The sequence below is a fragment of the Aythya marila genome (genome assembly GCF_965140915.1).
Source record: "Aythya marila genome assembly, chromosome: 1".
In the NCBI taxonomy this organism is placed as follows: domain Eukaryota; kingdom Metazoa; phylum Chordata; class Aves; order Anseriformes; family Anatidae; genus Aythya; species Aythya marila.
This window is the reverse complement of record NC_139042.1, coordinates 187,941,785-187,963,342: the sequence shown is the minus strand read 5'-3', so window position 1 is coordinate 187,963,342 and position 21,558 is coordinate 187,941,785. Positions and strand designations below refer to the sequence as shown.

At 33.5% G+C, this 21,558-nt stretch overlaps 1 protein-coding gene across 5 annotated transcripts in view; it reads right to left on the bottom strand.

Moving 5' to 3' along the window:
- Positions 1–21,558, bottom strand: part of BRD1 (bromodomain containing 1) — a 62,126-nt gene that overhangs the window by 26,187 nt on the left and 14,381 nt on the right. For 2 of the 5 annotated variants that reach the window (XM_082784833.1, XM_082784836.1), the window contains exons 3-8: positions 16,963–17,119; positions 10,415–10,546; positions 9,084–9,212; positions 7,962–8,274; positions 6,931–7,191; positions 3,324–3,812 (exon numbers count right to left, since the gene is read on the bottom strand). In XM_082784833.1, the coding sequence (XP_082640959.1) occupies positions 3,324–3,812; positions 6,931–7,191; positions 7,962–8,274; positions 9,084–9,212; positions 10,415–10,546; positions 16,963–17,119 (1,481 nt within the window). The remainder of the gene's footprint in view (positions 1–3,323; positions 3,813–6,930; positions 7,192–7,961; positions 8,275–9,083; positions 9,213–10,414; positions 10,547–16,962; positions 17,120–21,558) is intronic. The other 3 variants (XM_082784834.1, XM_082784835.1, XM_082784837.1) reach the window with 3 other exon arrangements.

The following is a 21,558-nucleotide window of genomic DNA, read 5'->3' as shown; positions in this document are numbered from 1 at the left end:
TATTTGATGCTATATAAAGCAACAAGATGATTTATCTAGTACAAATAGAAAAAAATTAAACACATCTCCCCCAGTACGTAGTTTTCAGTTTACAAATAGCAACCATGGAGAAAGAGGTATTATGTATATATTATCACATACATATATGTATGTATGTTCGTGATAATGCCCCAGTAGAAGAGTATTGCTTCCAATTTCTTAAACAAGGATTCAAATATAAAGGGAGGCCAGAATATTAAAGACTGCTTTTGGGCCTCTTTGAAGGATAGATAAATCATACTGTGCAATTATCAGTTATTTCTGAAAAAAAAAATCTAGTATTTCAATAATTATTTTGTATACAAAATTAGTAACATATGGGACACCATACTTAAAGTAGTAGACCAATGGATCCTGTATTTAACTTTCTTGCAACTAACTAGGGAGCGTACCAGCCTCAACTGTACTCCAGTATAATAGAGAGAATAATAGCAGGCAGTCAATGACAATACTGAAATGTCAGACAAAATAAGTACGGTTTCACCTAACTAGGTAAAATTTGGAGTCTTCTTTTGAACCTCATGTAGAAATACACAAGTGACATCAAAGGGGGATACTTTGAGGACAGGATAAGGCGAGGAACAAAAACAACAAGGCATCTCTAAAGAATGATGGAGAGAGGAAATGAAATCAAAAAACAACATTGGTAAGGAGGAAGAGATGTGACAGCAGACAAACTCCACAGCAGTGCCTGACCAGTAATGACACCCAGCAGCCTGGGTGCAGCTCTTGACCAGTTTTTCTTTCTAGAGACCAAATTTTCAATGTATATTTGTATATTAAGTGAAGTCCCTGTTAATGTAATTTTTCTTCTATCCATTAGAACTGAGGATATTTAACATTCATACGAGTAAATCATGCAATACTCATTCTCTCTAAGTGACAGTGATCGATCACGGAGTTGCTAACTCACAAGAATCCATGTAAAGAGCCTGAAGCATGCCTTATCTACCATGGCATGTCTCAGAAGGGAAAGAGTCACGTCTGATGAATTCTTCTCAAGAAAAACATTTTACCAGCAGTATTCAATCACACTTCATTGAAAAAAATTCCAAATAGAAATTGTGTGTACAGTAACCTTTTTTTTTTTTTTTTTTTAATCTTATCAGAACACAGACATCTGCATGAATCTACAACAGCTTGCATAGGCAAAACTAAAATAATTCAACTAATTTTATATCTTGGAAAGTGTTTAAGGTTTGTGCTGGTTTCCTGTTAAATTGTAGCTCAAAATAGCTGCCAATTGCAAATTGGCTCAAATTACTGTGGAGACATGATTCAAAATAATGTAAGGAAGAACGTCTGCAATGTAAAAGCAAGATTTTTGTTTCAAATTGACAAAGAATCACAAGAGTAAGATTTAATAAGTTGGCACATCTGTATGAACAATATATGCTTTGAAGAAAACACGTGCTATTCAAGGAAAAAACAGAATACTTCCAGTTGAAAATAATTTGGCCAGAAGAGTTCAGTTAACAGACAGTCTCTTCTTGAACAAGCAAACAAAAACATAAACACCTCCCTAAGTAATAGTTCTGCATAGATTTTATTCCATGCATAATGCGTATTCCATTTCTTTCAGGAAGAAGTTATAGAATTCTATTTAAAAAATAGTAACAGTAATAAAAATCTTTTAACCCTTTGGATTTTATTCCCATCGTTGACCTGCATATTATACAATAACAAAATACCTAGAAATTCTGAAATGGGAAGTCTATTAAAATCAGAAGAAATTATTCATAATTCTTTTAATGTAATTAAAAGCATATTTGCCCCATGTACATGCACTGCACAGAGAAAATGAATGACATGACAGTTTTTAAATGTATTCAGCTAGTCTGATTTACTTATTTAAAGAATTAAGTCAGTCTTCCTATATTAAAAAAAAAATTTAGAATGTTTAAGATAACGGTTTCATAGTTCAGACTAATTGCCTGCATGATCTAGCATAAAGTGAATCATTATGCATGTGATAAAATGCAATCTGTATAAAGACACATGATTTTACTGTCCAGATTAAAGACCAGTAAGTTAGAATATTTAGAAACCAAAGCTTTTTATGTCATTAAAGAAGATTAGTACACTTCTACCAACACACCACCTTAACCTGATTTCTGCTTCAGAACTAAGGTATCAGATTAGATGTATGGGCTCCTTCCAAGCTTTCATAGAAAAACAAAACAAACACAACAAACAGGGATTTTCCAATGAGGGAAAGCAAACAAGCCAAAAAAAAAAAAAAAGACACCAAAAATATCTCTGCACCAAAACTTATTATTTTCTTATTTTATTTTTCTAGCAATAAAATAATTTCCCTTCTCTTTTGATCATTAAAAAACAAACTAAAAGCACGTCTCTTAGATTAGGTTGATCTTTTAGGTCTGCTTTTAAAGCACATCTTCACAATAAACGTTTGAAATACATTTCTATGTCTTTCATTCAGAAACAGAAAAATTGCATGCTCTTTTCATACTTGCATACAGGCTATCAGTGTAACAATGAAACAGAGTGCTTATTTCAGAAGGTGATAATAGAAGTCATAGCAAGAGCCATTAAGGAAATACATAAGTAATTTCCTTATGCTGCTGTTCCTCCTCATACAGGGTTTTATTCAAACCTCTCCAAACAGAACTATAGTTTGCTAATACAAATTGCATTTATTTATCTATTTAAAGTGCACAGACTTAAGAAGAAAAGCACAGGAAATGTCGTCATTATTTGGGATTTTAATGCTTCCATAAAACACATGGGTAGGCAAAGCACCTCACACGTAATCATCAGTTTCACAATGTGAAAATATGCTTAGCTTGTGCATTATATCAAATAAATGCAAAATATGCATTATATCAAATAAAGCCACACATGGAACGTACAGTTTCCATGCTCCTTGTAAAAATTCTAGTTTTGGCACCATATATGAAGTTTCCTTTTAATTTAACAGGGAAGTTAAAAAAAAAAAAACAGCTGATTCGTATTTCCCATTGGATGCAACAATAGGAAATAAGAAAACAAGTAAATAAAAATGAAAATATCACCCACCCAGACACGTTAACTTGAAAATTCCATTGCTAAAGTGAAGCTGTGAGAAAGGAAAACTTGGTTCACTAAGTCCAATTGCAAAGGGCCAACATAAAGAAAATGATATGGTAATTTTCTGAACTGTAACTACATCTGAGTACTGAATCTGAGGAAAAACTGTTCGAGTGCTAAAATCTGAAGATTAACAATTTCAGGTATGTTAACTTTTGAGATGCATCCATTCAAATAAGTTTTGTAACATTTACCTGTATCCAAGCGCTTTACAGGGGACTCATCATCAACCTCAGAATCTCCACATGCACTCCTTGATCTTTTCCTTGGGTGCAGAAGTGTCTCCAACCTTGGAAGGACTACAGACAAAAAGGTTTTGGTCCCTAGCTGTGGAGAAGTTGGCTGGGTTTCAGTGTTCTTTGCAGACTTTTGGGGGCTTATACTTTTCGATTTGCAGAAGAGAATGGATGTACGTCTGTTTACATCAGTTGATGACTCAGCTACAGCAGAAACAGTCGACTCATTGAGATTACTGTCAAGTAAATGTTCTGGAGTGTGTCCATTTATTTCTTTCTGAATGGAAGTGCTATATAATTCATTATCAAATTTTACTCTTTTGTAAAGCTTACTCTGCTCTGGATTGAGTTCTACTGGTTTGAGGGTTGGTGGTTCTGAATTAGTCTCCAAGTTTGAAGGAAGAGGTAATGCATCTGATGGTTCAAGTTTAGGGGGAGATTTATCTCCTGAAAAAATTATAAATAGAGTGTGATTTTTGAAAACTTGTCGTTATAAAGTCTATTATAAAACTCACTATAAATGTGCAGCCCACCAAATAAATTGTTGTTTGGAAACAAAGCATAACATTTTAAAAACAATTCTTGTCTAGCAACAATCTGTCCTAGTTAGTAGTTCCTACTTTTATACTGGGAGTCTAACATGGATAGAAAAGTAGGTGTTTATAGTTGGTGTTAACAATTTACACCTGGATCAGTACTTCTTACTTCTCATGCAATTATGTTAGTTTCATTAACTAAAAACTAAGAAAACTACTTTTTTTTTTTTTTAATACCAAGTTGGGGTGGTGGATGATTATCTGTTAAATGCACTTACACTGCCATTCAAGTAAAATACTTGATATAATACATTTTACAAATTTTGTATATTCACCTTAACTGCCTAAGACAAGTTTTATCAGATAGACATTTAAAAAGTGGTATTTGTAACCTGATCTACTAGAGTAAGTTAAAATGTGATATAAAATTACAGAAAGGCAATTTCTGCAAAGCTGTTTACATTTGTGACCAGCAGATTCATTTGCAAAACAAACAACAAAGCATCCCCTAAGCCTTGCAGCTTTGACACTTGTTGACAAATACAGACTTGACAATGCAGACTTGATAGAAGAAGTCAGAAAAACCACCCTCTACCAATTTTCTTTCATCCCATTTTTTTCTCCCCTCATTATCCTTTCCCAGATTATTTAAATAATTCCACACTGGGAGAAGACAATGGAGATGTAAGTGTGAGCATGAACAACTAGTTTCAATTTTTCATCCCAAGTGATGGGAAAGAAAATATATATTCTACTGTTGCAACATTCCTAAATACAAGTAACAGGACTACCTCACCCGTCAACACAAAAAAGATGATATACCTTCAATAGCTTCATAGATGTTAAAATTTATAGCTTCCAAGAGAATCTTTTAAGATGTGAATTAATAATAAGATGCTTATTCTGTATGAATAACTGCATGAGACCAATGGAACATTTATGCTGTCAAATCAATTTTTAAAGTCTAGTTAATTTTCTATGTCACTTGATAAAAGACATAGAACAGCAAGGGTTTAAACCCTGTATCTGTAGTGAATTAAATACTATCTACGTATTGTTTTGGCTTAGCAATCTTTACTTTGAAATCAATAACTATAAATTAAAAATAAATAAAATAAAAAAATAACTAAAAAATAAAGCGTAGAAGAACTCTGCCCTATCATTTAAGGTTTAATTGAACAATAGCACAGTTCCTATTAAAAATATAGTGCTAAAATAGTGTGACTATGCTCACATCCTTTGAAGGCATGCAAGTATTAGAGTTGGTAAATAATATTTCTGGAGCACATTTAGAATGAAATTTAGGGTCAGATAAGCATATTTACAGTAGCACCAATTAAAAAAAAAAAACCTGTAGTTTAGAATATCCAAGATCACTATTCTTTTTGAACAAATTCTATTTTTCTCACAATGAATTAGAAAAGATTCTCAAAAAGACTAAAGCACAGAAAAACACTTAATTTAGACACTGAAAACTAAATTTCACTGCATTATTCTGCCACCACATTTTTAACATAATCAGAAATTGAAAAACAGAATTGCCAGGGGTTAATTCACAGCTCTTCTAGAATCAGCTTCTGTAATCCTGGGCACAGGATTCTCGTGGCTACCTTCCTCATCTCTCTTTTTTAGATATTTGTTCTCTTTCCTCTAAGTATTTCAGAACCAAAACTTGAACTTGACTACTACTCTTCGCTGTAACAGCAATGCCAATCAACTCTGGATGATGATCTTTATAATTTTTAAACATATTGTAAATTTAAGAAAACAGTTACTGCTCAGTTTTAGTCTATTATTTGCACAAGAGCTGCAAAAGTTAAAGGCTGAGTAATAAAAATGTTAAACTACAAGTAATAAAAAGTTAGTGTATTTTTTATCTGACAAAGTACATTGTTAAATGACTATATCCAGAGGCATCATCACTTGAAGGAGATTTAAATAAATAAATAAAACAGCATTAAACATCTTAAGAATGTTTAACAGCTTCACAACGAGGTAAATCACATGCTGATCCAATTACAATTTTTCTACTGTTGTCGTTCAAATCTCAAGCACATTATGTTTGGAAACCACTCTTAGTCACAGTAAGAAACAAACACTAAGTTGCTGTTTGAATGGCAGTTAAGGACAGTCTTTTTATTCACTTCACAAAAATTTTGATACCATCAAGCTGCACAGGACTGTTTTATTTATTATCATGCTTCCACTTTCCCTTCCGCTCTTTCCTCCCACAATTCAGTAGTATTATGCCAAATGAAACATGCCTCTAACCCTCCTAAAGAAAAATAATTAGCTTTTTAGAGAAGAGCTGATTATAAAATAAAACCTCTCAATAACATTTTTTTTTTTTTTTTAAAGACTGGATTTGTTTGCTTCATTTAAAAATGAGCAATAAAGACCTCAGTAACTGTATTAAAAACAAAAGAATCAAATACAATATTGAACTGTAACAAAAAGTTGGGTCTTTCAATTATGTTGCTCTCACTGAAATCAATGGGAACTAGCCAACAGTTGATGTAGTTCTGAGACCAGTATTTCAAGGAGGAAGAGAGGCACAAGGGGAAGGGCTGGTTAGATTTAGCTGCCTTGGTTCTACAACATGAAGTTTGATCACTCCCATCAATAGTTAGCTTTATTAAAACAGAAAAGAAACAAATAAACAAACCCTACCCTCCACCCTCCCCAAACAGCCTGCAGATCATAGAAAAGCTACAAATGACTGTACAAGAGCCAACATTTTCAACACGGTTGACTTAGGCTCACATGATCCCTAATACATATTTTGGCATTTAAGTGGATTTCTGGAAGTATGAACACATTTTCCACTCAGACAGTTGATTCCTTCTTGTATTACTACAGTGAAAAGAGGTTTTAACTAAAAGGATCATTCTCATATTGTACTTAAGTGGCTATTTATCCATTTAAAAATGAAACATTATATTCATTTATTACACTTTAATTCACGTGATTAGAGCAGCTGATTGAAGAAGTCCACAGTAGTACTAATTTAAACAAGATATAATTCTTACCTTCTTCTTCTCCATCCTGTTCTAGTGCTGCACTTTCTTCTTCAAAACTTCCAATACCTGATTCTATTTGAGGAACTTGGTTGTGTTGCTGACTTAATTTGTTGCGAATACTGCTGATTTCTTTCTTTAAAAGCTTTGCTCTTTTGCTCCTTGATCCACTGGATTTCATTGCACAGGTAAGATCAAGTTTTTCTAGCAACTCTCTCAGCTGTTCTTCCAAGGACATATGCACTCTGTTCGCAGGATTCAGTAATCTATCCACTGAAGTCAAAATATGTATAATTGAAAATGTGTTAGTGTTTCCCACATACTAACAGAAAAAAAAATAATCACGTGCTGAAATTGAAAACTTATCAAGAAGCTACTTAGATTAGTCTCAGTCGCTTTCCATTACCAGTAAAGAAATGCTGGCATGAATTCCAATTGTATAATGTTACTACAATTCTTCTTAATCTGAATTTTGTTCAAGAAATCTAAGCAGTTGAGCAAGGTCAGAAGGAATACAATTAACCTTTCCCACCCTATCAGGTAATTTCCTTCTTGTCAAAGAGCAGGGAGAGATTAGTTATAAAACTAGTGTTATTTTCTTTCACTGTCAACAACTCAGAGAACTGATGTGCATTTCTAAAGGAAGCTGTTTATTTCCCAGTATTACAAGTGTGCTTGATTTTTTTTAATTCAACGGATTATTTAAAAATATACTGAAGTTTACGCATGCTGGTAGTCATTTTCCACTATGTATGACCAGATACAACATATGGAAGATGATGCTGAACTTAAAACCTTTTTTCATGTATCTCTTTAAATTAGGCTTTAACATTGTTTTCCAGATTCTGATTTTGACAGTGCTTTCTAATGGCAGATCGAGTAAAAGAGAATCAACTGAAACTTTCAAACACTGTCTTTAGTGGAGAAAACAAATTCTAGTCAGTAGACTGAACAGCTACAGTTTTAAGCATTTGTATGGAGTTTACATACACCAAAAATGCGACAAGACAAAAATGTTCAAAAACAATCCAAAAACATCTTACCATCTTCCCAAGAGAAAGGCTGTGGTGACTCAAGTTTAGGCCGTTCAGGTAAGTGCATTCCAGTTTCATTATTATAACCAATTCCTTCGGCATCTCGTCTAGCTTGCCTGAGAACTACGCCTCCTTGATCTCTTAACCGCACTGCAGCTCTATAGAATATTGTATCTTTTGCATTGTATTTCATACAGTTATCTATGATAAGATTGAAGTCTTCTTCAAACTCACTGAGGTTTTTATAGCCTTGAGCATCTAACCGTTTTCGCATGGTAGAGAAATCCATAGGATGTTTTATGTGATCCAAATAGTCTGGAACCTTTGAATAAATATTTAAAACAACAACAAAAAAGGGTAAAATTATGATAAAATTTTCATATTATCGATAAGATAATATCAGCTACTAACTGATCTGCGTGTTTTAACATATTAACACCTCAGATCAAAAACTGCAAAATGTAGCAGAGTTACATATCTTGATATTGTAAACATTTATACACCAGTAGAACAGTACATGTTACAAGACTTTGTAGCGTAAGTCTACTAACAGATGCTGAAACTACTTATAACATATACGTATGAAACACATAGTTCTAAAAATATGTGTATTTGTGTATAAATACATTTAGATTATGTATTATAAATATATTTTGATTATTGCACACGTACAATACATGCATACTGCATACACACATATATGTAAAAAACCACTTTACATATATATTTCTATACATGTATACATGGATATGCACGTATGCATACATACACACATGTATATATCGCCTATTTTCCCGGTAAATGAAAAACAATTTTACCTCCAAATAATAACATACTATCCATATTTCAATTTTTAAGACGCCCTTCAAATTTTCTTTATCAAAGAATCTTATAACAGAAGATCAGTATGTTGTCATCTTATTTGGCACATGTATTTGCTAAAAATTATTTTGGTATATGAACAGATTTTCATAGCAGCATAACTGAAGTTACCAGAATACAGATTAGAAAGTAATACTATTCGGTTGCAACACTGCATTCTGTGATGCCATGAATTGCTTCTACTTATGTTTAAGTATGACTTGGTCACACATAAGGAAAACCCTGGAAAAAAATAAGCTTAAAACATACCTCCTTAAGGTTCACTGGCTGAGCAAATATACGTGCAGAATCCTTTTCCTGCAGCTGATCCAGAACTGATCGCAGAAGTACAGTAAACGGAGTAAGCTGAAGTTCCATAGCAACTTGCTCAATCTTGACCTAAAGAAGTAATAATTACGTAATGAATTACTTTTTATTAAGATACTATTTTAATGTAAGTTGTCTTGCAGCAATAGTACTTTAGATATGAAAAACATTAAAAAACACTACTTCAACTTCAGCTGAAATAGAGAGTTTTCAAAAATAACACTTCTAGATCCTAATGCTACTTTCAGTATCATCAGTTGGCATGGGTCTAACACATGTTTTTAGCTGATAGCTTTATAAAAAAAAAATCACTCATCCCTTTGTTGTACACTCAATTTCAACTCTAGCTTCTCATCCTCTCAGAGCCTGTTTTTTTAATCTGTAATAACTGAATTTTGCTTCATTTTTAATCGTAATTATTTTCTATTAATAGTAATTATTTTCTATAGAAGTTATTACATAAGAGATTCATATTTTTCCAACAAAAATAACAAGAATTTAAATGCAATTTATTTAAAGTTAATCTTCATTTGTAATGACATTTTCAAGATGCAAAAAGAGAACCTGAAGAACATTTACAGGCTATATAAACCCCAAACAAATGTAATTTTAAAGACTATGTCCTATACAGATTCCAAACATCATTTAAACAACCAGAATCTACATCTTCAAATACTTGGTCACCCTTCAGAATTGTCGTTATTTTTTCACAATATTAAAACTCCTCTACAGTTTATTTTCAGGACATTTCAAGAGTTATCAACACTGAAACAGTTTTGTTAAGGCAAAAATAAATTATTTATGACACATCTATGGTGTGGGTGCATACACATAAACAGACAAAGCACGTTTTACAAGAATAATTAAAGAGTCCTAAAGGCAAACTTGTTGCTTTCACAGTTTCATATAAAACATTATCTTCCTGCAGTACTGCTTCCTCCCATCTCTTGTCCTAGCTATCTTAACCCTATAATGCTGTATGATTTAGATGCAGCTTTTTGGTTTTTGTGTTTTATGACAAACAAATAAAAGTGTTCCTCAATAAAGGGACCTATTGGGAAAATGTGATAATCAAATTTTATACATTTCTTCAGAAACCAATTAACTTTACAATGACTCGTTAAGTAACTTTACATATTTTAAACAGCTTGTGTGAGAGTGCATGCACAAACAGCACAGACTTTGCACTACAAAAACTGTGTGAGAATACTTAAATTATTTTTCCTTCAGAAGAGTTTCACCAAATTAAAAAGCAAAATTAAAGAAACATTTACCTGCTCTCTTTTTAACTTTTCACGCTTACGTATAAGTTCAATTAATAAACGTGCCCTTTCAAGATCATGGCGCAGCCTTTGCCAGTACTTCAATTTTTCCTTTAAGGCTTGCATTTCTTCATCATCTTCTCTCTAAGAAAAGAATCAATAATTTTCAGGAAGTGAAAACACTAATCTCTTTCTATAAGCTAGTTTTATGCAATTATATAGAAGTATTCACTGGAAAGAATAAACTTTTTTTTTTATATATACATATACATACTCAGTAATAAGCTTCATACTACAATTCTTAATTTTTTCAACTATCTAGCTGAAAGCAAAAATTGTAAAGCTGAAAAGGCCTATAATGAAGGTTATTTACATCAGAAAAAGCAATATAACAAATAGCAACCCAGCAAAAACTTGGTATTTTCACACCAAAATCCAAACCAGGAAAACTAGCCCTGAAGTGGTCAGTCACTTGATAACCCTTGTAGATCCCTCCCCACTAAACTATTGTATTGTATTCTATTCTAAGGATCACCAGCTTCTTCAGAAACATCACACAAGCCTGGTAGAAATGAACTCTTACTGTGCTCAACAGTCCACCTCCCCCACCCTCAGAAGAATCAGGAAACGCTTGTAAAAGCATCAAGATCATTCTGACTAGTGAGGACAGGAAATGAAAAGCAGATTGTCAAATAAAATACTAACTTCAAATGGTACTGAAGAAAAAAAAAAAAAAAAAAAAGATATCCAGTCATACAACCTGGATGACAATGCACTTTTAGGAAGAATTGTTTAAATAGTACTTAGTTGGATCTGTACACACAGAATAGAGCCTTTCCTCTTTGTTTTTACTATTTTTCATAAGAAAAATAAAGATATTGAAATAATACTACCTACAGTATTCAAAAGAGATTTATAAACTCAGAACTGTGGTAAAGAGTAAAAGTCCTGCTACTAGTACCAAGTGCACAGAAGAAACATGCTTTGGAGGATTATTACATTTTATGAGAATACTTTAATAAAGAATCTCATGAAAAGACCCACAGTTTTGTATGCTGGCCTGGAACTAGCATAATGCAATATACATTTGGTAAGTTTTTTTTTTTTTTTTTTTTAAACTAAAACAAATAAGCAAATCATAAATAAATTCCGTAAGTTATAAGAAAGTAAAAGAGGATTAAGGAAAACAGGCTAAGCAGGTGAACAGTAACCACACATTACAAACTGTGACACTCATAGAGAAAACATCCCTAATAGAAGGTAATTATAAGTCCTTTAAATAAAGCTTGTGCAATTTTTCAGCCAAAAGGCACTAAAATTGAAAAAAAAAAAAAAAAAAAAAAAAAAAAAAGGCTGTTTAAAAATATCTAATAGATCTGTGAGAAAGAAACCCATGGAAACTATGAAGATAGTTTTATTCAAATAAAACTTCTTAATAAGAAAAATCCGTAGTTGTTAACTAGCTCTGTATCCTGGTACAGCAATCTGGTAACAGCAATTTGTTCCCCTTTTCAAAATAACACAAAAAAGACTGAAAACTGTAACTAGAACTTTCTACTTCCCTTTCCTAAGGTCTTTTACCACTGACAGTTATTTTGGTTTTCATTTCTTTAAAGAAGCTATGTCTCGAGTTAGACACCTAGTAACTGAAGGTCAGAATATTTCTGAGTAAACTTTGATAGCAGTACAAATATTAGTACGCGCATTTTTAATTCCATAGAATTTCCAGAGACTCACTGAAATAGAAAATCTGCACTGACACTAATTGCTGTTCTTGTACACCCCTCCATCTCCAAGTCCAGATCCCACATGTGGAGAAACAACCTGTTGACTGACATATTTATACTTTTTTTCCCCATGGTATTACTGTTTTTGAGAGTCAAAATTCAGCTCTGGCCCTTGTCAAAAGTGGCAGTCCTACCCTTTTGCTTGCACTCATTCAATAGTCTGTTCTTTTGCCTAATGTAATTGCATAGTTCAGATTGGGGAACTGATTCTGCTGAAAGCTAAGACAACAAAACCATAGTAGTTTTAAGGTGTGTCAGGAAACCTAAATAGAGCAAGAAGAAAAGTAACTTTGTTGGAACAGGTCTGGTGTAGTTCATTTGGCTAAATCTAAAGGTGCAGCTGCACTTAAAAATATGTATTTATAAGATTTTTAAAAAACTAAACCGCTTGTTTCACCTGCTACAGATATGTCTATGAGATAAATATAATATTTCATTCTCTAAGATAACCAGGTAGGTTTAAATGTGCCAATGTGACCCAAAGCATCTACAGCACCTTGTCTGCTTTTTTCTTGGGCATACATACACTATGTTCCCTCCTTGAAAGTCACTTGGGACTAGGGATTAATGGCAAATTTACAGTTTTGCATCACTTATGTGCAAAGTGATGTTGGCAGTTATACTAGCTGATACCAACTCTTTTTATACTTTATTAGATAACATATACCTTAATTAAATTAAAAGATACAGGCAAGTTGAAAAGAACTGTTGATGCACTGGCTTCCTGTATCTGTCTACTGAAAACTTGGATAAAACAAGACCCTTTCAAAATTTTAATTTCTCAAAACCCTGCTGACAAGCACATTTTCTATTAACTTCCTGATAAAGAGTTCTTCCCTCCAAACCTTTATTTCCATAACAAAGCCAGAAAAAAACTTCTTGCTGACAACGTAAGACAAATTTAGAACAAAACTGATGCTTTACAGTGAACATAGTTCTTACCAAACACCAAAAGATGCATTATCCAGGAAAGCTAAAACTGATATTTATTAATATTGCGTGAAAACACTTCTAAGTCTACACACAGAACATACACCAATTGAGAACTCATCTTCAGCTCCATCTCTGACCATAATAAAGCACATCGTACCAAGTGGGCACACTGTCACTGTACCAGCAAATCACTCCTTATCCTGCATGTGAATATATGGGGACAGCCTCACTCCTTACAGGGACTGCAATTTAACAAGAGCCAAACAGGAATAGAATTACTGCTATAACACTGGATCTTGATTGATAGAGTTAGCTTTATTAAGATTGCCTGCTGCTATTCATATGCCAGCCAAAACCATTTTGCGACTGCAATTAGTGTTCTTACTGAAATCTTCACTGCACGTATAACCTTAACCAGCAGCACTTTCAACTTTTCCATTCTTTTTCCAAATAGCAGTTTTCAAACAACCTCTCTATAGCAGCAACAGCTATTCCACTTTAATTTCATGTTTTATTTTTATTCAAAAAGTTTCTAACTGCATGAAAATAATGGGGCTCTAAGTTTATTATTTCCAATATCTTTCCTGATTATGTAGGTGGAGAAAGAAGTGACAGCACAAACCATTCTTTCAGAGGGTTCCTTGCTCTTTCAGCTGGTGAAGTGCTACATAAAATCTTTTTTGTTTAGAACCATTTGTTGATAGATATCACCTTCAAAAGCCCAACATAACTAACCTCTAACACAGTCATTAAGAAGTAATTTTTAAATCATGGGAACACTTCTGCCAAATCTGTTCTACGAAACAAACATTGAGTAGGGATCACAAACACTTGACATCTTGAAATCAGTTTCGGGTTTTAATTCAGAATCCTGATCTTCACATTTCTGTTCAATTTAAATTAAAACCAAACAACAACAAAAAAACAGAACCACCTCTTCTGAATCTGTATTACACTGGCACTTATGTTCCTGTGACTGACTGAAAACCAGAGTTTTTGACATTTTGACCTCGAACCTAAAATCAGGTAAAAACATTTTTCTCATCCAGACCGAAATTAACAAAATCACGCTCACTTGCCCCACTTGACTGGCAAAAGTAATTTGCATCTCAAATTTCTGAGGAGTTTAATAAACAGCCATAGCTGTTTTTAATATATATATATATATATATATATATATATATATATTTTTTTTTATATACAGCTATGGCTGTTAATTAAAGGCTTCATTATGGTTTGGCCTACACTTGAGTAATGAAGATGACTAATACATCTAATTCTTTGTAGTTATGACTACTCTAAAAGGTATTATAAATACCTCTAGATGATGTTACAGAGAAGACAGTGTCACACACAGGGCACTTGCTACTCACTGAGCAGCACTACCTACATGTTTATCATCAAACAGGTCAATTTAAAACTCAACTTTGCTTGAAAGTTGCATTTTATTTTCAAAAGATGAAGTCCAATTCAATTGTAATTTTTAAGAATAAAGCTTAGCAAGTTCTCCAATTTTTACAAAAGCAACAGTTTCCAATTATTTAGAAAATATTTTCATTATTTACTTAGTTTAAAATAGCATTTTTCTAATTCTGTAATTTGAAAAAGAAATGAAGTAGTGTTTATACAGGAGTGCAAACATGTAAAGGCATTTTAATCAGCTCCAATCCAAGGTCTACATTTGTAATATTTAATGTTTGATCATAATCCTTTTGTTGTGGTAGTCATTATTTAAATCTTTACAGATGTTGCAGTTCTGATGGAACAGAACACACCATCTCAATAGCAGAAGCACTTCTCAATTACCAACTAGTAAATAAATGTTTTTCATACACCATAACTATAGTTTAAGTCTGTGCTTCCACACGAGTCTTGGACTTTTTTGCTTGTTTTTATTTATTTTAAGGACTCAAGTTCACTTAATATTTTGTTGATGTTGCTTTGATGCCCACTATCTGAATAATTAATTTGAGCTATTATCAGGTTAACTGTCAGACACTACTTTGTAGAATAAAAGCTTCTATTACAGAATTAAAGGATTAATCAAAAGAATAAATAGTATAAAAAGGGAACAATATCGAAACATACAAAAGATAACTTTGAACGTAAATTGGCCACTTGTTTAATTCCACATGAAAGGAATAAGGGCATCTCTCCTGTGAGGAAAGGCTGAGCGAGCTGGGACTTTTCAGCCTGGAGAAAAGAATGCTGGGGGGAACTTATCAATATATACACATATCTGAAGGGATGGTGCAAAGAGAGTGGAGCCAAGCTCTTTTCAGTGGTGCCAGGACAAGTGGCAATGAGCACACAGCAGGCTCCATCTGAACATCAGGAGGCACTTCTGTGTTGTGTGGGTGATGGAGCGCTGGCACATGCTGCCCAGGGAGGCTGTGGATCTCCCTCCTTGGAAATCTCTGGAAGCCACACGGATGTGGTCCTGGGCAGCCTACTCTGGGTGGCCCTGCTTGAGAAGGGTGTGGCCTCCAGAAGTCCCTTCCAAACTCAGATATTCTCTTAACTGATGATTAGTAGTTTTATGTACAAAAACATAAAAATAATAAAATAAATGCACACAAAAAGGACAGATCAGTAAGGTAGGAAGGAATGCCGAGTATTATTTTTGTGATTATACCAATTCACGATTGATCAACAAATAGCAGCGTAATACAAATGAAATTAATAGCTAAGCTACAAAGGGGGAAAATTTTCAATTTAATTCAAATAAATGATAGTAATATACAAAGTTTTTAAAGTTATAGAACACATTCTGAAGATCTCGAGGTTACTTTACAGTAACAATTCCACTGGAAATCAAACATCTGAAGAATGGAGAGAACTCAGAACTGATATTATCAGTTCATTTTAAAAGGTAACTGGAATGCAGGAAGAATTTTCACACCATGTTTCACAGCGCTTCAAGGACTATTACATGGATCCAGGTATGGAATACAAAAAAAAAAGTTTTAGTTACTTTCAAAGTTACTCAGTGCCTTGAAACCAGACAACAGAAGACCTGCCTAAACTTCTAATGTTGCTAAAGTTGTTCATATTACAAAAATGAGAAGCAGAATAGAACTGCTTTATGATTGTGATACAAATCTGCATTGAATGTTTTTCTGTTTTTTTTTTTTTTTTTTTTTTTACAAATTTTAACTGGTAAATGCATACAGCTTAAATAAATCAAAGTTGTTTAAAGATAGGTTGAATTTAACTAGAATAAAATATAAGCATGAATTTATGCCTGCCTATAACTCCACTGAATTGTGTCAAAAGTAAAACTAAAAGTTGCATCATCAGGCCTTTGAACTTCATCCACATCTTGTTCTTTCTTTTATTATTACCAAACAATGTGGACAATAAGGTTCTAACTTGAACACAGAACTCATATGATGTTTAACCTTTTACTCTGTAAAAGTTCATGTTTTTTGTTTATTTTGTTGTTTTTTTTTTTAGTTATGCATGTCAAAGAAGAAATCTGTTTTCCATCTGTTAATGGATGGACTAACTCATGGCACATTGATGAATGATTTCTAAAAAAACACAAATCTAAATCAATAATACTAGATAGTTTTGTTGAATATTTTGTGAAACATTTAGGCAAATAAAAGATTACCCTGTGCGAATATTTTTTCAGATTTCACAAGTAAAAAGAGTTAAATAAAAAGAGTTAAACGTGACTTGAATTTGAAACTGTACATTAAAAGTAAGGTAAAGCTTTTACTCAATGCTGAAAAAGAGAAAGTTTTTACTTGGTGCTATGTTTCCTGATTAATTCTTTTACTCTTTAAAATAAGACTTTCTGATTTCTTTTTCTAAGTAAAAAATTATGTCACCTACCTGTTGTGTGTTTCTTTGTGACTGTAAACTGGACTGCAGCCTTCTCAACAGAGGAACACCATTCCTAGACAGCCTTTTAAGCAACCAGTAACTGTGCACTCGTTCAACAAACTGCTTCTTCCGCTGAATGGCCACCTGATTCATAATCTTATTTAATCTAAAATATGGAAAAACTGATATTGTATTTTTTCCAGCAAAGCATAAAACATATTTGTTTAAGGAAATTTAACATCAGGTATATATATATATATATATATGTATGAATGCATACTGTACCAACAGCAGTGTAATGTATCACCACATTTTTCTTTCAATTACATCACTTTCAGCACAGTTATCTCTCAACAGTATATTACAATCAGAAATACAGCATCAAGCAGATGTATTTAACAGATATGTTAAGGTACTTTAATGCTAACTGATCCTTAAGGACATCAATTTTTTTCATGATCATTAGTTTTCTCAAGAACAATTCCAGATTAAGGCTGATAATAAAACTTAATGTACATTTTAGAATAAATTTCCTTCTGAAAACAAAACAGAAAGCTTTAAAACCCTACTGAAGTTTTTGTATCACTTGTTGCGTGTTTAATATTATCTTCACACAGAATGAATAATTTGTTTCAAAGACAATACATCTACAAAATTTGAACATAAAAACATGTGAATACTCTCTGTACTTGTCAATAGAACTTGTATTATTGATCTACTGATATGAATCTTTTGGCAAATAAAGGGAAGAAAAAGAAACGTTAAACAGCTAAACACTTATGATTTTTACACGATGCATATGAAAACATCCACACAGAAAAGCTGCAACAGGGGATGATAAAAAGTCAAGCAAAGTATCTTGATTAAATAAACAGCATTTTCTCCAAACTCTGTTTAACACACAAATATTGCTCACATTGCACTTTCCTAGAATCTAACATGCACAACTACCTCAAGTGCTATTTTTTAAAATAATGACAAACTTGCCTGTTAAAACAACAGGAGTCTTGCAAAACATGACATAAACAGCTCAACATTTACAAATATAAGTTCCTTTGAAACAGATCTTCAACGCTGTGCCTACAACATTTTGAATTCACAGTGCAAAAGTACAAAACCTTGATGGTTGTAGAAGTTTTTGTCTTTCTTTGATATTGCAGGGATTTGTGGCTGATGGCAGCCCTTGCAAAATTAACACCAGGTGTCCCAATATACCAACCACCTGCACTGTCAGAAGGGTTGTTCATTCAGTTGGGTGAGTCAGAGAGAGGAAAGAATTTCCCAGAGCTGGATGCAAGACAGAGTTACAGAAAGGATAATATGAATGAACAAAAATCTGTTTGTTCTCCAGGCAGTATACTACTACCTGTAGAAAAACTCTACAATGCATAGCACTAGATCTGTCAAAGACTGTCCAATTAAATTGAATAACAAAATAGGCAAAAAAAAAGTCAAGAGGCATCCATACCATGTACCAAACAGTACCATGAAGCATTTAAATAAAAATTCTGAACACTTACATATTGTTTTTTTGTAGCTTTTTCCCTTTTAGTATTATGAATAAAGCAGTTTCTCAGCTAAATGATAGAAGTAGTCAAATACATAAAATATAAAGTTATGAGTAGTCCTTTAGTAAAATTATTTTTAAGAATGCTTTGGAAGCTTGAACAGTATTCTTCAAACAAACATGCATGCGAGTCTACCCAGAGGCCATTTATCCCTGGTTGTTTTTTCTTGGCTACATAAAAGGTAAGATGCAATAGGTCTACTCAAGATTATGCTACATGTAGCTACAGAGCTTTCAATCATCATAGGGTACAGGCATAGCAAACACAGGTCTTGAAAATACAGTCCCACTTTCTCCTTCAGCATTCTTGATAATTTCTAGCTTAACTTACAGGTAAGTTAGAAAGTCTTTCACTAACTTACTCTTAAAAGCCTTTCACAGGCAAAACAGGCATTAATATAACTATATTAAACTTCATATACAAGTTAATTGTATACAATCACAGTTAATTATATAATTTAATCAAAAAAGATTACTGTCATCTCTGTCTTGAAAATAGCAAAACCTACTGAAGTGAGTCAAAAAAGCAATCAAATATATACCTATTTGGAGAGATCTGAGAATCATAACTCCACATGAAGAAAGGTGCACTGGCTTCACGCCCATCAGATGTGGCAAGAGTACGCAAACATCTTTAATTAGAGCTTTAAGTACATCTGCCCATTCACATAACAAACCATTCTATTCTTAGATAATTATGATAGCAGTGTGCTAGAAAAAGCTTTAGGAGAGATGTTTGCAGAAGATATTTTCCAGCTTTCAAAATAAAAACAAGCAGAAGGTAGTTCACAGTGTAGAAACGACCTAACAAGTTGTAGGAACCTACTGTTCTCTCCCTACCCTCCAAATAAAACCAAAGCCTGGCTGTTCATATTTCATTTAGACACCAGGCTTCGGCAGTAACAAGATAACGTGAATCACCTTTTCGTTTCTCAGAATGCAGAGGTCAGAGGCTCTTCACATCACACACATCTACAGAGCAGATGATCTCAATGACTAAAGACATTACATCTGCCATTAGCCCCTGAAAACCCTATAGTACAGTTTGTTGATCAACTTTTTTTTAGTCAGATACTCCCAGGAAGACTTTCACTGTCTGAAATGCTTCACATTTTGACAGATGATACAATCATGTGGGAGAAATAAGACAGGATTCACCTATTGCCATAAAACCCTAGAAGTAGCTCAGCCCAGGTACTGATTTTGAAGGTCTTGCCCTTGACAGAGCTAACTACCATCATGGGAAAGTCTTACTCGGACTCAAAGATAAATTCAGCTGCGGTGAACTTGAACACACACATGAAATTAAACACACATACGTATCAGTCTTGAACACGGTGCTTTCTGCTACCTGAGCTAGAACTAAGGTCTGAAACATTGAAACTAATTTTTCAAACAAAATTTGAAATCCTTTGATGTACTTAGGGAGCTTGCTGCATGCTTCACCTCCCCCTCTTCCTCCCTCCAATAAAGAGATGTAATATTAAAGAAATTATTGAAGAGTTAATATATATATAAGTCAGATAAGAGAGCTGTTTGAAGAGTTCATAGTTTTGCAATCCAGGATCTGACTTGCATAAGACAGGACTAACTGCTGTACTATGCTGTCAGCTCCCCCAGGAAGAAGCAGAACTTACAGAAGAATTTAGATCACCTCCCAGAATGACACAAAATACACCAGTGACAGAAATTACTGCCAAGGTACAAGGTACCCATCCACCCTAGAGCTTTTGCCAACTATAACATCATGAAAGAATAATTATCTCTAGTGTTTTTATTTTGTAAAAGCAAGTGTTTACTGTAAGTGTTTATTGTGCTAAGAGAATATAAGTCAGATTTAAAGTGCACTGTAAACACAGGTGTATTAATTTAACCCATAGTGCTTTATCTTCAGAAATAATAGCTAAGCCTCATCACAATGAACTACTTTATCTCCCTCTTTTTTTTATATATATATATATATATATATATATATATATATATATGTATATATCTGTTGAGACTGCCAAAGAAGCTAAGACTACTGTTCCAGACAGCCCACAAAGAAGGGAACATAGGATCACACACTTGAAAGGCACTACCAGCATTATTGCTTCCTCTATAACTGACTTCAGACATATCAGAAAATGAAAAGTCACAACTATAGTGGCTACAGAAAGCAAGCACGAGAGATGAGAACTGTCCTTGCTGCCCACGTTCCTTAGGGAATGGAGAATTAGTTAAGACAAAATTCCCAAGAAGTCTTCTGAAATGGATGACGTTGTGTTAAACAATTTCCTTTCTAAATACTTAATCAACACAATTAAGCTAAACAAGTTTTCAAGCTGTAATTCAGTGTAGCAAGAATTGATGTTCTCAGGCCTGAAGAGCAGCTCAGCATGGCTCACAGCACATTGCTTTTACCCCTCAACTTTTCACTTATTTAAAATAAATAATATTGGAGCATCACAGATAACCTATAAATAAGATTTATGTATTTCTCTAAATGGTTTCTCTTTAGCCTTATAAGTTAACAGTCAGAAAAAAAAAGAACATATTTTAGATTTTTCAAAATTTCTTAAACCATAGTTGTTCTCCCATGATATTTGGTACTCTCAATATGTAACTGGTCCCATAACAGAAGCATTAGGTTTCGAGTTCACAAACCCAATGATACTGATGCCTGTTGTAGCATCCCGACCCAACCATTTTCTCAAGGAACCCTGTCTGACCACTGCAGCCTTTTGATGTTTGGCACCACCAGGCATACTCCCCATTGACTTTTTTTTCCTGGGGGAATACATCCCAATGCTATGCAGTTACAAGAACATTTTCAGAACTATTATGTATTTGTGCCACAGGCAACCAAGAAAGCGAACACTACTTCCCTCCCCCAGCCCCACTTGTCTCCTACTGTAAAACACTGACATGCGCTACAAACATGATATGGAAATATCTTAGAATCCCATGTTTATCTTAAAAGAGAGACAGTTTGCTTTTCAACTGAAGCTTTCAAACACCATCTGCAGTTCCAAGCCTGAAACTATACTCTAGTTGAG